The following is a 15,846-nucleotide window of genomic DNA, read 5'->3' on the forward strand; positions in this document are numbered from 1 at the left end:
TGGGGATTGAACCCAGGTCCTTTGCACTGAGCTACATCCCCAGCCCTTCTTTTATTTTAAAAGAACCTTTCATTTTGAGACAGGATCTCGCCGCATTGCTCAGGCTGGCTTTGCACTTGGGACCCTCCTGCCTTGGCCTCCGAGTGCTGGGTCTGTAGGCGTGTGTCTCCAAGCCTGGCTGTGTGAGATGTTTAAAACGGTCTGACCTCAGGAACAGCGGCTCCTCCCCACCCTCGGTCCCTGCTGGGTGCTGTGAAGTGAGCCCTGGCAAGGGACCCCTGCCCCTGTGTCAGGATGGGCACAGTGCCCCAGGCCTGGCGCTCGCCGGTGCCCCAGCGGGTGCCTTTACCAGGCTCATGGGCAGCCACCGGCAACCTGTGCCACACCCCTGGAACCGCAGGGACCCTGGCTCCTCGCAGCTCGATTCAGGTCCCGTCGGTGTGGCTGGCGAGGCTTTGCCTCTCGGGCATCCGGGTGGCAGGTGCTGGACCCAGTGCTCCTGTTTCTCCCCTGCGTTTCTGTGTCTGTCCTGGCCTCAGGCCGTGCCCCCCACTCGCCGCTCCTCTGTCCAAGCCACGGCCAGGACAGCGTAGGGCCACGAGGGGCCACTTCCTTCCTCTGCAAACCGGGTGACACTGCACTGGAACGTGGAGGGTTTAGGCCCAGAAAGCCGCCGCTTCGCACATGGTGTTAGGTATAGGAAGGGCAGCCCAGGGTTTCCTTCTTCAGACATCTTCCGAAAGGGCACAGCGACTCCGCGCCCCGAAAGGGCCCGGTGACCTCAGAGCCCAGGGTGCTGGAAACGTCCATCTGCCACACGGCGCGGGCACCCACCCTCGTCCGAGGTCGAGGTTCCACCCGGGACGGGACTTGGGCCGAGTGCGGTCCCTGGGGCGGGGCTCTGAGCTCAGCTGTCCCCGCCTTCCCTCCCGCAGGTGAAATGCTACCACAAGAAGTACCGCTCGGCCACGCGCGACGTCGTCTTCCGCCTGCAGTTCCACACGGGCGCCGTGCAGGGCCGCACGCTGGTGCTGGGGAAGGAGGAGCTGGACGGCGCCTGCAGCGGTGAGGGGCACCCCGCGCCCTCGCGTCCCCGCCCTCGCCCAGACTAACCCACCCCACCCTCGCTAACCCAGGAAACCAGGCAGCCCGCCGGTCAGCCCAGGTGCTGCAGGCCTCCCGCGGGTCGGGAGGGCGAGCCGGTCCCATCGAGCTTTCTCTTTTCAGATGACCGCTTCCCCGACTCCGGGAAGGTGGAGTTGGTGTTCTCGGCCACGCCGGACAAGATCCCAGGTGCGTGTCCCCCCTCCGGGCACCCTTGGAAACTTTCATAACTAAGAGGACATATGTAGGGCAGGAGCTGTACCTTGAACAAAACGAAACAAGAGCCCCCAGCAGGAAGGCGTGGCCGGCCCGGGCTGGTCTGCCAAAGACAGCAGAGACCTTGTTAGTGCCCGTGTGTCTGTCCCTCGGTCTCCCGGGCAGCTGTGCTGCTTGTTCACTTCTCTCCTTGGGGAGTAACTGCGCTGCAGAGGGGCCTCCGAGCCCCGCAGGGCGCAGGTGTCGCTGTGCAGAGCCCTTCCTCCTTTCCCCTAAGCCCGAGTCGGGTGAAGGCTTTGCAGAACTGGCCCTCAGAGTCCCAGGCCGGCACTGCGCAGGAAGGGTGATGTCCCCTCCTGGGCTGTGGGGGACATGGGTCCGGCTCTGCCCTGCACTGGGTCGAGGGAGGAGGGCGGGACGCGGAGGCTCTTTTCACACTGACGTTGTAGCCCAGCCGCCTCCTGCCTTGGCTCCGAGGACTCCGAGGACGGGGTGCTGGGCTTGGCCGGGACCGACGCCCTGCTGTGTCCCGCAGGCTCCGAGCACCTGCACAACGACCACGGCGTCATCGTGGACTTCAACACCGCGGATCCGCTCATCCGCTGGGACTCCTACGAGAACCTGAGCGCGGACGGCGAAGGTGCGTGCTCCCAGCCCCACGGCCGGCCCTTCTCATCTGTTACTTTGAGGTAGGATCTGGCCAAGTTACTGAATTGCCCAGGCTGGGTTTAAACTTCCGACCCTCCTGCCTCGGCCTCCTGGAGTTCTGGTATTACAGATGTGTACCGCCACGCCCACCTAGGCTGGGTAGATTTAAATCGGGGTTTTTTACCATGCTGAGGCGGGTAGCAGGCTGGCCGCAAGGTCACATCCAGGAGCCTGGAGCTCCACTCCTGCGCTGCCTTCCTCTCCTGAGTGCCTGGGTGCCACGTGTGGCCCCTGCGTCCTCTGATGGTTATAGCCAGGGGCCTAGGACCGGTGGCCTTGTTTCTGCTCGCGTGTTCAGGCGCCCAGCTCTGCAGCTTTGTTATTTACATCTGCTGTTCTGAGGGTCCCGTCCTCCTAGGGAGTGTACGACTCTGGTCTCAGGGAAAGGGTGACGGCCTGTTGCCGACTGGGGCAACAAAGAGACGGACAGACGGACATCAGAGATGCGGGGCCTCCCACCCTGTGCAGCACTTCCCCGAGCATCGGGCCTGCGCCGAGGGGGCATCAGGGCTTTTGTCCACTTGGTTCCCTCCAGACAGAAGACCTTTGGGGAGCAGCTTGCAGAACCGCTCATGCCCCGGAGGGACCCGACTGTGTGCCCCCCAGCACCAGGGTCCCTCGGCGAGTGCTGGGGAGGTGCGCTTGTGCCTGGCCGGTGGGTGACGCTGAACACAAGGACTTGTGGGGAAGGCAGATGCCCCGAGCCGGGCGGTGCCCAGACGCAGAGAGAACGCACTCCAGGGGTGAAAGTGCAGGTGACGTGGGAGGAGGGGCCGGTGCCAGCAGCCCCCTCCTGGCCCCGAGTGACATGGTGCCTCCTGCCAGGTCCCCCACCTAAAGAGCACCCCGGGGACCCTGCCACTGACCCACGGCCTCCGGGGTCACTTCCCAAAGTGTGGCTGGGACTCGAGTTACAGAGCCGCCGGGAAGTGGAGCTCGAGAGGCGGCACACAGGAGAGATCTCCGGTCCCACTGTCCTCTCCTCTCCTCTCTCTTGCAGTACTGGGGCTTGAACCCAGGGGCTTTGCACTGAGCTACATCCACGACCCTGTTTGCTTTTTATTTTGAGACAAGATCTCTCTGAGTTACCCAGGCTGGGCTCAGACTTGCAGTCCTCCTGCCTCAGCCTCCCAGAGTGCTGGGATGACAGGAGTGCGCCCCCGCACCTGGCTTGGTGACAGGATACCACAGCCAGGTGGTGGAGACAGCAGGAACTGGCCTGTCGCAGTTCTGGAGGTGGGAAGTCCCAGGGCAGGCTGAGTTCTGGGGAGGGCCCTTGTCCTGGTCACGTCTGACACCCACCACTTCCGAAGGAGAGGTTGACTTGGGCTCTGCTGCAGGGTCGGCTGGCTGCGAGGCACAGGGAGGGCAGGAGAGCTGCTCAGGCCTCAGTGTCCAGGAAGCAGAGAGGAGGGGCGGGGACTCAATACACCCTCCTGCTCACATCCGTGACAGCCCCGCCCCCTGGCAGCAGGTCAGCCTTGGACTTGTCCTTGAGCAGCGGGGACAGGGCCTGTGATCCGTTGTTTTCCACACACTGCGGGCTTGGGGTCCCTTCACGGCTACACCGTCACAGCCCCTAGCCTGGGTCCAGTGGCTTCTTTCTTGCTGTGTCCTTGCAGGACAGAAGGAGGGTGGAGGGAGCTCAGGGGCTGCTGTCACAGGGATGCTAATCCCGATGGCACCTCTGGGCTCAAGTCCTAGTGTCGCTGCCCCCCCGGGAGTCGGGTGATAGCAGGAGTCAGGGAGGAGCAGGTGCCAGGTCAGAGTGGAGCGCAGTCCGCGCCTGCTGAGTGAGCGCTCAGAGGAGCAAGGTGAACTGCACAGGTCCCAGGCCCGTGTTTCTGGCCTGTGGACGTGACAAGCCGCACTCCTGTGGAAGGTTCTCACGTGGCACCTGCCGAGCCGGGAAAACCGTGTTTTCCGAGTTTCCTCCGGGCGCCCAGGGGCGGGCCGCCTCTGCCGGATCTCCTGAGCCCGTTCTCTGGTCAGGGTCACGGTTCCCGCATGCAGCCATGGTTCTGGCCTGCTGGAAGTGGCGTCCTGGCTGTATGTTGTACCAGGGGCAAAGCTCCATGCCCCCCTGGTCCTGGCTCTGAGGAGTCCAGGAGGCCGGGCAGCCTCTGGAACCTTTGCTGCTCTCCAGACGCCCCTGCCGCCCTGGACGGGCCCAGGCCTTTTCTGCCAAGGCTGAGGCGCCGCGTTCTGCACGGGAAGGAGCAGCCTGGGTCCTGCACAGCACGGTCTCCATCACCAAGTCCCGTCCTCAGCCGAGAGACGCGCTTGAGGTCAGGGCCGCTCCTGCCTCTTGGCGCTGCGCTCCCAGCCGGGCTGAAACCACGGAGCTGTGTGCATGCGTGTGGGGGCTCAGCGTCGCCAGGCCAGGGGCCAGGCCGGGCAGCCGTGCGGCAGCCTGCAGGGAGCCTGGCTGCGGGTCCTAGTTTAGAGCGAACGGGAGCTGGGTCGGAGAGACCCAAGCTCGGTGCCCGCAGGCCCCGAGAGCCTCCAAGTCCCGTCCTGTGGGTTAATTTCACAGTCACACAGGGCAGAGCTCCACGGGCCCTGCTCACTGGAACCCTGATTGCGGCAGGTGTGCCCACGTCACTGCGCGTAGCAGAGGGAGTGGGTGGACTGCTTCCTGGGCGGGCGGAGCTACTGCGCCAGGATGGGCGTGGCCAGGACTGGTAAAAGGCCCAGAGCAAGGAGGCGCCAGGCCTCGCTGCCCCGTGCAGGGAGGGCTGTTCGGATCAGACCGCTGTTCCCAAGGTCTGTCTTACTCTGCACTACCTTGTATTTGTGTGGAACCGGGAATTGAACCCTGGACCTTTGCACTGGGCTATATGCCCTTTTCTATTTTCAGGCAGGATCTTGCTATGTTGCCCAGGCTGGGCTTGAACTTGCAACTCTCTTGCCTCAACCTCCCAGAGTGCTGGGATGGCAGAGTGCGCCCCCTCCTGGCTTGGGGCTGTACTTGCCTTGCAGTGCATCGGAAGTTCTCCCTCTTCCCATGCTGGGCAGCTCAACCCCGCCCCGCCCCCGCCCCTCCACCGCTGCCCGTGCTCTGTGAGGTTTCATAACTGTAAACACAGTTTAACCTTGTGTGCATCAACACACATCGTTTGTGTCCATCCACTGTGGCCAGAGGGCCTGGGTCCCGGGCCCCTTGGGTACTCAAGTCCCTCAGAAGAGGCTGTAATATTTGCGTGTGGTCTCCCCATGTCCTGTTGTACACTGTCAGTCATCCCTGGATTCCTTATCCCTGACAGCGGTCACCTTGATTTCTTTTGCTTTTGGGTTTGTTTCATGTTTTTTGAGACACAGTCTCCATATGTAGCCCAGGTTGGACCCAAACTCTTGGTGATCCCCTTGCCTCAGCCTCCTGAGTGCTGGGGTTATGCGTGTACACCACTATGCTTGGCCTTTTCTTAAAATACCATCTGTGAATGCTTTTTAAGTAGTTGTGCTGTTTAGGGGCAAAGGAGAAGAAAAAAGTCTACGTGCACATTTTACTTTATCTTGGTTTGGTTTTTTTTGAGACAAGATTTCACTGTGTAAGTTCATAATGATCCTCCTTATACTCATAGTGATCCTCCTGCCTCAGCCTCCCAGGTGCTGGGATTACAGGCAGATACACCATGTTCAGCCCCGCACCCATATTTTAGAAATACTTTCCAAGCACAGTTAGTTGACTGTGGATGCGGAATGCACAGTCCTAGGGGTGACCAAACACCGTATCCTCGTGGCCCATCCCCCACGTGCACCACGGGCTGTAGCTGCAGTGTGTTGGACCTGGGACGCCACGTAAAATTGCACTTGCATTGTGACAAGTAGGACCCCCGGATGCTAGGCCACGCACAGCTGCACGGAATCACCCCGTGTTCCCTCCAGGGCCCTAGGACAGAGGGGATGGAGGTGCCGTAGTTTCATTTAACCTGAGTTACTTCTCATGTTCAGCGTGGACGGCAGGGGGCGTGTGGTAAAGCATCTACCTGGACTTGGAAAACCAGAGTCACCTGAACGGCAGGGTAGGGAGAGTGAGCTTCCGTGATCTCCAGGCTCAGCCGACCGAGTGAGTCCCCCTTCCTGGGCAGCAGCTTCGTCTGTGAGCCCTGCTCCTTCTCCTCGTAGGTGTGCTGCATGTTGGGCGGGGCAAAGCCGTGAGACCCCAGTGCCCCGGAAGTCTCGTTCTGAGGGGGTCCTGCCGAGGAGGCCGTGGACCAGCCTGGGCGGGCGCCAGGGATGTGGTTAGAAAAGTCAGGGAGGACAACCTGACGATGTCAGGGACAGAAGAAGCCCAGGGATGGAGCCAGGAAGGTGTTGCCTTTGGAATCGGGACCGAGACTTACACTACAGGGGGCCTGGGAGAGGACTGGGAGGGCGGGAAGGCAGCGCAGCGATGAGCCTCAGGGCTCACTGCCGCCCACAGCCCGCTGTCCTCGGGGCTCCAGATGGGGTGCACACTGGTCCCCAGGGAGTTCCTTCCCTATCCCAAAAGCCAGAGCTGTGGGGCGTGGTGACAGGTTTTTAACAAGGACTCTGTGCCACTATGGTCTTCGGGACTTAAATATGGAAAACTGGAATAATTCAGGATTCACAGAGGTAACTTCCTGTGGAAACCCATACTGTGTTCTCTGTGAAATGACCCCAGACAGGGTCATGTTGACATCCGGGGGTGTTGGAGTTGATGGTGGACTTCCGCCAGGATTTCAGTAGCCTATTTCATGTTGTGTTGTGTTGTGTTGTGTTGTGTTGTGTTATGTTTGCGCTTTGCGTGGCCCTGGGGACCCGGGTCCAGCAGATGGCGGAAGAGGCGCTTACACACGGTCCCTGGAGGGGTCAGCACGGGAGAAGAGTCGGAAGTCGGGACACTCAGGGCAGACAAGCGGTGGGACCAGCAGGAGCTTGAGGGTCAGGGACTGGGCATGATGCAGGTCAGGACTTCCTGGCAGGAGAATCTGCTTCCTTCACCCCGTGACTAGGATTCCCCGACGGCCCTGCAGGGCCCGTGCTAGCCTTGCGGAAGTCCAGGGATGGTGTCCTCGGAGGCCATCAGGGAGGCAGCTTCCTCTCTGCCACCGAGTTCCTCGCTCCGTGGTGGAGCCCAGCGCCCAGACACGGGTGCTTTCTCCCCGCTAGAACTGGGTGCTTGGGCGCGGAGCCCTGACACTGTCAGTGCCCCGATCCATGTCCCCTCCCAGCCCCAGACCCTTCCCCTCAAGCCTGTGTGCGAGGCCGTTTTGAGACGCTGTCTTCATTCTCCTGAACCACCCTTGGTTCCCTGTGCCTCTCAGCCTGAGGGACTGCTTCCTGTTACTTATTTTTTATTGAGATCAAATCTGCATGACATAAACTCACCCTTTAGCCCCTCCTGATGGAGCAGCGTCCCGAAGCAGCCTCGTCCCCTTGCTTCTGTCTCTGATTTCTCCAGCAGGACAGTGCATGGGGGTGCGTTTGGTCTTTGTGGCCCCCTTGGGGTGAGTTTCCAGGCTGTACCCAGCTACCCTCTGCCCTTTGGGCGGATCCATCCGTCCTGGTGTGGAAGGGCCGCGCTGCACGTATCTGTCGATCGGCTGATGTGTATCTGTGTGACAGCCACTTCTCACCCATATAAGGAGGCTAAGGAACATTTTTGTGTACTTTTTGACCTGAGGTATAAATACCTGTCATCCTTTCCACTACCTTTTGAAATTTCCACTTTTTTTTTAAACTGAGGGTTGACTCCAGGGCCTTAACACTGAGCTGTACCCCCAACCTCCCTTTTTAATTTTTAATTTTACTTTTTATTATTTTAAGTTTTTTATATATTTTTCTTGAGACAGGGTCTCTGCTGCACAGTTCTGGCTGGCCTTGAACTCTTGGTGATCCTCTTGCCTCAGGCTCCCGAGTGCTGGGATTACAGGCGTTGCACCACCATGCTCAGCTTCCTCAATTGCCCAAGCTGGGTTTGAGCTTGCAAGCCTCCCGCCTCAGCCTTCGAAAGTATTGAGATTATAAGTGGGTACCACCACTCTGGGCTCCTGCATCTTTCACCATGGTTTTCATTGGTTTCTGTTTGTGAATGTTCTGTGTTTAAGGAGTGCTGACAGGCCGCACGCTAGATGTTCTTCATTCCCTGTCCCCTAGGCCAGCGAACTCCAGAATTACTTGGGAAACCCATCTGGTAGTTCTGCACTAGACGCAGACAGAAGCCCATGCCCACAAGATAGCAACATTTTTTTTTTCTTTTTGCTGTTTTGGTGCCCTGAGACAGGGTCTTGCTGTGTAGCTCAGGCTGGCTTTGAGCCTGCATCGATCCTCCTGCCTCAGTCTCTTGAGTGCTGGAATCACAGGTGTGCGCCGTCACACCTGCCTCTAGAATTGTACATTTTCAGGGTTAAAAGGTTTGCGGCCTCTTGTAACTCTCTGAGCCATGGAGTCAGCCTTCGGCGAGGCCTCAGGAGTCCCAGCTGTTCGGTGAGAAGTTCGTGCTCACAGCCCCTGAGGCGGCTCCGTGTCGTCCAGAGTCGGGGAGCAGCAGGAGAAGCACGCATTCTGTGTGGCCCTGCTGCGGAGTCGCCAGCAGCAGGAGCACGTGTCTGAGGCCAGGAGGGTGCCAGTTGCCCTGTGATGGGTGAAGAGGGGCCATAGCTCATTTATAAAGCTTTGCAGAACAAGGAGAAAATTTCTCCTGAGCCACTGGAGGGAAGGCAAGGGGGCAAAGCCCAGACCTCCAAGTGCATCTGGCACAGGGCACCGTGAAAGCAAACACCCCTGGACACATGGCAGCCCTGGAGCTTTCACTGCTTCCGCCGGAAGGGGAGAGAGGAGCGCCTTGGCCGGGGCAGTGTGGGGGGGCCCAGGTCGGCCTGTGAGACTGGCGGACCCATGTCCCAGCCCACAGCTTGGTTTCCGCGTCCGAGGTCCCAGGCTGTCTCCTTGTGGGGCCAGCTCTTACAAGCGACGACAGTAAAGTCCGAGGAGCCGATCCCGTCCTTGATGGCAGGGGCCGGCTGCTGGCGGGACTTGAGGTTGCTCTCTTTTCCGGGGAAGTGGGTTGCTCAGTGTGCGTGGCTCAGTCCCGCGGCTGCTCTCTTAGGAGAGGCGCACCGTGGCCTTTCTCCCGAGTGTCCGCGGAGTCCGCCTTCTCCAGTGAGTGCGTGTGCCTCTGCGCAGGTTTCGGGTGACTTACTGAAGCCATGTGTCACCCTCTGCCTTGCTCACAGCCGGGTGTGTCCTGCGTCCCCTGCTGCAGGCCGAGTGGTGACATTCACAGGCTTCTCGCTGCTGGGGGACCCAGGACCTCGCAGTGGGCCTTCTTTTGTGTGGCAGCTCGTCCGTCCCTCCTCAGTGGGCGAAAGCCTGTGGCTGGGCCGTGACTGGTGCCCGGTGCAGGCGGGGCGGAACCAGCCGCTGGCTGAAGCCCACCTAAGTCGAAGGTAATGAGGCGGAGAGAGAAAGGATCTGCTGCCGAAACCGCCTGAAACGTGATGTGCGGATTGGCCCTGGCAGCGTCCTAGGCGCTCCTCGAGGGAGAGGGCAGGACAGCTGTGGGCGGTGGGCGCGCACGGCGGGACTTTCTGGCTGGAGCTTTGAGAGGAGCGGGAGGCTGGAATGTGGGTTTGCGAGGGACATGGACACTCCGACGTCCGAGGAAGGCGCTGGAGTCTGGCCCGGCTCCTCCAGGAGTCCTTTCCCCGCCTCCTCGGCCTCCAGAGTTCAAATTTCACTCAACTGGATTGCACCACACCCCAGCCTCCTGTTCACACTGCACTGGGCTTTTTGGCAGAATCCGAGCTCCCGCACCGCCCGCAGGGATCTTTTACCTTCTTCCCAGCTTGAGGAGAGCTGGGGTCCCCCGGGAAGGAAGCGGCCATCAGCTCCCTCCGCCCATGCTGCCTGAGGTCTTTGGGGTGTTGGGGAGGAAGGTAAGAGCTTGGTGCTGTGCTCATGCGAGCTTGCCTGCAGAGGCGGGTCTGCGCTCGGAGACTTCTAGAGGGACAGCGATGACGGTGTGGCGAGGAGCCTCGGGTTGTGGCGTGGAGCGGAGCATGGGGCAGGGCGCAGCCTGCACCGGCGCTCCCTGCAGGGTGGTGTCTGATGCCTCGGTTGCCCGCAGGCTGGAGGGGTCCCCGGAGAGCCCAGCGTGGGGCGTCTGATGTGGAGCTCCGGGGCTGTGGGCACCTCCCATTTCCCAGTCAGCCGTCCACAGGGAGCTGGTCTCGGGGTGTCAGACATGTGGGGTGTGGGGTCCACCCTGGTGTGTACCTGGCTGCGTTTGGGACCTGCGTGTCACAGCTCCTAGCCCTTCCTCATTGCCGCATTCCTCATTCCTGGGCCTCACCCGGAGCCGGAGCGCTTGGAATCCAAAGGCTCCTGCCTGCTCCTGGCTCCGGGCTGGCGCTGGCGTGGGGCAGGAACCCTTGCCGGCTGGACGGGCGTGTCGGCGTGGCTCTGATCCTTGCTTTCATGAATTTCCCCCCTGCGCTCTATTTTTCCAAGAATTTACAGCCTGCACAGTTTTTAGCGCTGAGCTCAGCCTCGCTCCTTGGGGTGATTTTCCAGCCTCCCCTGGGCAGCGCGCCAGGAATCCTCCTGCCCACCTGCAGGCGGCCCCTGCAAAGGGTCCTTCTGTGCTTGGGTACTCGGGAAAGTGAGGCTGACCCACGGCGGGAACCGGAGCTCAGTGTGGAGTTATTTCTGGAACTCTGCCTGGTGCGAGGGATAGAGGCTGCCTTCTCAAGAGGAAAGTTCACTACCATCTCCGTGCTAAACAAGAAAAAAGAGGAAAGGGCACACTTCATTCCACCCTGTCGTGTGTCCAGGCTGTGGTCTCTGGTTCTGTGGACTGAAGGTGATATTTTTGCAAGCCCAAGCCAGGGCACTGTTTCTTAGCTCTTGATTTCTCTGGAATGGAAAAGCGATTCAGGGCATCTTTAATTAGCATGTAGCCAAAACTCCATTGCAATAAAACAAAAGCTGGCCTTGTTTTAGTGAGAGGTGCTAAGGCCCTAATTGTAAGTGTCCACATGCAAATGCAGAGCGATTTCATCGCGTGTGTGTGTTCAGCAAGGTGAGGCCACCTCCCTTCAGAAGGGGCCGCCCCAGCCCGGCCACCCTGACAGGGAAGCATGTGTCCCCAGGCTCCAGCAGGCCCCAGGGGAGCAGGGACCCAGGATGTGAGCAGAGTTACCTGTTTCTGTGAGGTTGGCGCGGAGTCCGGAAGCCCTGTGCTCACGGCACTGGACGCTGCCTCGCGCTTCCTGCCCACTCAAATCCCGCCTGGCTCCCTCGCCCAGGGCCCTTGTGCGTCGGAGACAGAGGTGCAGGCTGCCCCCTCCCTCACTCCCCGACTGGGGCTGAGGCTGCTGCTGGCTGCTCTGCGTCCTGTGCTCCAAGCCATTGGCCGTACGGTCCACGAGGAAACGGGCCCATCTTGGGGCAGTGGCTCATGGTCAGCTGGACCAGCGAGTCCAGGAGGGATGGGGTGACCACAGCGGCCAGCACAGCCAGGGTGGGTGGGGAGCCCGGGGCGTTCATCCCAAGGTGACTGGGTCACCTGCTCTGAGTCCGTGTCCTTGGCGGGGCTGCAGAGGACCTGGGCCGCTCAGAGCTGTGTGTGAGTCCGCAGTGGCTTTCATGCTGCGTGCAGTGGCCCCGGTCACGGTGCTTGGAATGCAGTGCCTGACCTGAAGAGGGTGCAGCTGCTCGGGGCTTGGCTGTGGGCCGTCAGGAAGGTGGACACGGACCGTGGGAGTCCTTCAGAGTTCCATGACGACACTGGAGCTTGTGCATAAATTAAGAGCGTAAACCCATGTCTCACTAGAGGCCGAGCAGGGAGCAGTTCCCGCGTGGTCCCCTGAGCCTGAGGTCAGCAGAGCCGAGTGCCGGGCCCATTGAGCAGACACGCGTGGAGCGCTGCTTCCCCACCGCGGCCGGGCTGCAGGAAGCCGGTGCACAGTCACTGTCAGCGTCAGCCCCGGCGGGTGGGTGCCCTGCACTCTGCAGAGCGGTCCCTGAGCTGCCATCCGGAGCGCCCTCTGTGCCCCGCTTTCCTGGTCTGTTTAGGAGAAGGCTGCGGTGCATCCCTCCACGGCCACCTGGAGACAGGGTTTTCGGGGGCTCCTTGCGGAGAAGCAGGCTGTCCCTTGGGCCCCGATGGAGCCTCCCGTGTGTCCTGACCATGTGGGGCTGAGCCCACGGGTCATGGGGCAGAGGTGCCTTGTTTCAGCTCTGCCACGCAGAAGACTCCAGGTTCTGTCCTGGGATTCAGAGCCACTTCCTGTCAGGGAGGAAGTGCGTCGTGGTTTCTAGCACTCAGGGTGTGAGTGTGTTTGTGTACACATGCATGCAGGAGTGCAGCTTGCCTTAGGGCTTTTTGTTTTTTGTTTTTAATGGTGCTGGAGGTTGAACTCAGGACAACTGCACTAAGCTACAGCCCCAGCCCTTTTTAATTTTCAATTGGAGACGGACTTGCTGAGTCCGTAAGTTGTCCAGGCTGGGCTTGAACTTGGAATTCTCCTGTTTCAGCCTCCCTAGTGCTGGGCTTGCAGGTGTGCACCACTGTGCCTGGCTGCTTTAGATTTCCTATCTGTGGAAACTATAGAGAGAACATTCAGGTGAATAAGTCACTGGTTTCACCTGTGAGTGTTTGGCTAGGGTTGGCGTGAGCTGAAGAACGGGCTTTGGAGCTGGACACGGTTGGGTTTGGCTTGCTGATGCTCCGTTCAGAAGCTTTTTTAAATCTTAGGTGTTAAAATCTTAGGTGTTAGCGTAGCTGCCCGGGCTTGTGTTTCCTCCTCTGTAAGACGGGCTTTCCACTTCCTGCTCTGCAGATTGGGGTTTGGGTGAGACCTTGGCACACACAGAACGGTGTTGTCTTCGAATACCCGCAGGATGCTGGAGACGGCTGCGCGCATGACCCTGTCTGTGCTCCGCTGGCGGAGGCCCAACCCGACCTTGGCTCAGGAGAGCCGCACGTGGGCGCCAGGGCCTGTGTCTGGCCCACTCGGTCCCGGCTGCCCAGGCACGTGGGCAGGGTGGGGGCTTCGCTGCGCCTGGTGCTCAGCCCCTGGAGTGGCTCGCAGAGGGGCAGCTTCTGACCTCAGTGCAGGCAGCGTGGATTCTGTTTGCCCTTTAGAGATGAAAATTAAGCAAATCTGTCACAGAAATGGAACACGGGATCCACACGCTCAGTGCATGGCAGAGGCTTTGGTTCCCGGCCCATCACTTGCCCTTGCCTTGGTGTGGCTGGGTCACAGGTCTGGGGGTGGGGACCCGCCTCGGAGTGGCTGGTGGAGGGGGCCCCTTGGCAGCTTCCCCCTCCTGGCCCTGTTGCACACCCGCATTCCCCCTGGTCTGGCCGGAGCCTGAAGCCCTCGGCTTCTGCCGGGTCAGTGTTCGATTTCTAACCAGGCACCAGCAAGCTGCCTTGGCCAGCGAGGCCCCTGCGCTGGGTGGCTGGGGTGGTGACAGCACGTAGGAAGGGGTCCTGGGGTCACAGGATGGGACAGGTCCTCTGAGCCAGGACACGGGAAGGTTCCGGTCCTGCAGAAAGCAGGGTGGCGACTCAGGCTTGCAGGTGACGAGACACCCGTAGCCCCAGGCCTGGCTCTCACCGGGGACAGGAAGGTGCGGGGGGGGGGGCGCTGTGAGGCTTGTTGGGGACCCCGTGTGTGGGGTTCTGGCATCGCCCGGTGCCTCGGGTCCGTGCGCGTCTCGGCTGTCTGGCTCCTGCTTCCTGCTTGCTGGCCGCAGTACACTCACCTTGAGGTCATGACTTTCATGTTCCTTGCAGTCTCGCAACCCTGACCAGGCGACTTCAGGTACTTTTCCACTTGGGTTTGCTGCCTGGAGTCCAGCCAGGTGAGGAGTGACGGCCACTCCCGCCCCGGTGGCGTGGACAGCCGCCCGCTGTGCTGCTGGGGAGACAGGGATTGGCCGCCTGGAGCGCGGGGACCGGGGCGCCTGCTTCCCGCCGTCCCTTTGGGCTGTTTGTTTTGGGTCGATCCTCTGTTTGCTGGATGTTTTTATTTGCCTGCGGAGGTGCTGAGCTCCCGTGGAAAACGGCACAGCGCCCGAGGTTTTGTGCTGTGAGAGCAAGCCAGGGCGTCTCGCCTCTTGGTGACTCAGTCAGTGGCCACTAGGTGCCAGGACTGTGCTCCCACGCTGGGCTAGGAGGGGGACTGGATCGGTGCACAGGCAGCCCCGGCCCGGGGGCTCCACACACAGGAAGTGCAACGCTGGATGGTAGGTGTGTGCATTGTGGGTAAAAATGAGGCAAGGAGCGGCGGTAGGGGAGGGGCCAGGCTCCGGAAGCAGAGAGTGGAGAGAGCAAAGGCCCTGGGTCAGCACAGCCGTGCCGGCCGGGGCAGCGAGGTGGGCGGGGAGGGGACGGTGGATGACTGGCCTTGGCCTCCATGGAGTGAGCCAGTAGCAGGGCTCCGGCGCCCTGCGGAGGGGCATGTGAGCCGAGCGGTTGCGTTCCTCTGTCCTCTCTGGGCCTGAGTGGTGTAGAGATCAGGACGGCCTCCAGCTCTGGCCCGTTAGCAGGACCTTTGCCCCTGCGTGGTAACTTGGGGGCTTCAGCCAGGGTGCTTCCCAGTGTTCCCTGCGGTCAGGATTCACGGGCTTTTTATGAGACCGAGACTGTCGGGCTGCGGTGGACCGTTCCGGAAAGCTCGCCGGGTCTTGCCCCTGGACAGGGCAGATGGCCCCCCTGTCCTGCGGCTGAGCTCGCAGGGAGGACACAGACACGAGGCCACTTGGGCTGCCCGGCTCACGAGACCCCACCCCCCGCTCAGATCCTGGCCTGGCGCGGAGCTGCGCAGTCAGTGCGAGAGTTGGGGGACCCTGGTGTTTGCGGCGCACCCGTTACCATAGCAACATTTCTAAACTAATAAAAAACAAGTGCCGGGCGTGGTGACATCCACCTGCAGTCCCAGCGCAGTGGGAGGCTGAGGTAGGTCGATCCCAAGTTCAAGCCTAGGCTGGGAAATTCAGCGAGACCCCGTCTCAAGGTAAGAGAGACATGGGTAGAGCTCAGGGTCGGTGCAGTGGCCCTGGGCTCGACTGTTAGCATCGTACACAAAAGCAACAGGATGAGTCGCGTGCTCCCAGGCACGGGACCCCTGCCCTTTCCGGCCCGCGGTGCCTTCCTTCCTGAGGTGCTAGTCTCAGCCCAGGACTCTGCCTCACGATGACTGACAGCTGCTTTTTGGCTGTACTCCAGTTTCAATTAGCAGAGTGTATTCACAGCTCATTCTTAGGCTCCTTTTTTTCCCTCCTAAAGTCATTGTGCCAGTTAATTTAGGGGGAAGTCATACTCATGCCTTGGTGCAAGTCATGAAAGTTCAGCCGTGGCGGGCAGCGCACAGTCTGTTCCTGATACGAGCAGACCCGTGCCTCCGGCCGGGTGGCCCAGTGGTCTGTGTCGGGCTGTCTCCCTCTGGTGCGGGGATCACTGCAGCCCTGAGCAGCCCGTCCTCCTTGATGAGGGTCCCTGCAATGCTGAAGGAGCAGAAAGATGCACCCCTGATGACCCAAGGCCTCCCACAGTTCCCGGCTCTGGCAGTTTCTGCCGCCTTCCAGCCGCTCTTCCCTGGGGAGCAAACCACATGGGCCTTCAGTGGCACTTCCACAACGTGCGACGCCTCGCTCGCGGCCCCAGGTGTGGCCCCGGCGACTCCGGGCTGCCCGCCTGTACACTGTGGCTCAGGACTCCGGATGCCGCCAGTAGGGCCTGATTCATAATGATGGCAGTTGAGGCGTTGTGCCGCACACCTCTAATCCCAGCACTCAGGAGGCTGAGGCAGGAGCATCACCAGTTCAAGGCCACCATGA

At 60.8% G+C, this 15,846-nt stretch overlaps 1 protein-coding gene across 1 annotated transcript in view; it reads left to right on the forward strand.

Moving 5' to 3' along the window:
• Tns3 (tensin 3) overlaps positions 1-15,846 on the forward strand; it is a gene marked incomplete in the record, with an annotated part of 140,352 nt that overhangs the window by 75,189 nt on the left and 49,317 nt on the right. Inside the window, 3 exon segments of the mRNA XM_013520558.1 lie at positions 936-1,065; positions 1,228-1,293; positions 1,856-1,960. Coding sequence (XP_013376012.1) covers positions 936-1,065; positions 1,228-1,293; positions 1,856-1,960 — 301 coding nt within the window.

This window comes from Chinchilla lanigera, unplaced genomic scaffold, assembly GCF_000276665.1.
Source record: "Chinchilla lanigera isolate Chin_1 unplaced genomic scaffold, ChiLan1.0 scaffold00055, whole genome shotgun sequence".
Lineage (NCBI taxonomy): Eukaryota > Metazoa > Chordata > Mammalia > Rodentia > Chinchillidae > Chinchilla > Chinchilla lanigera.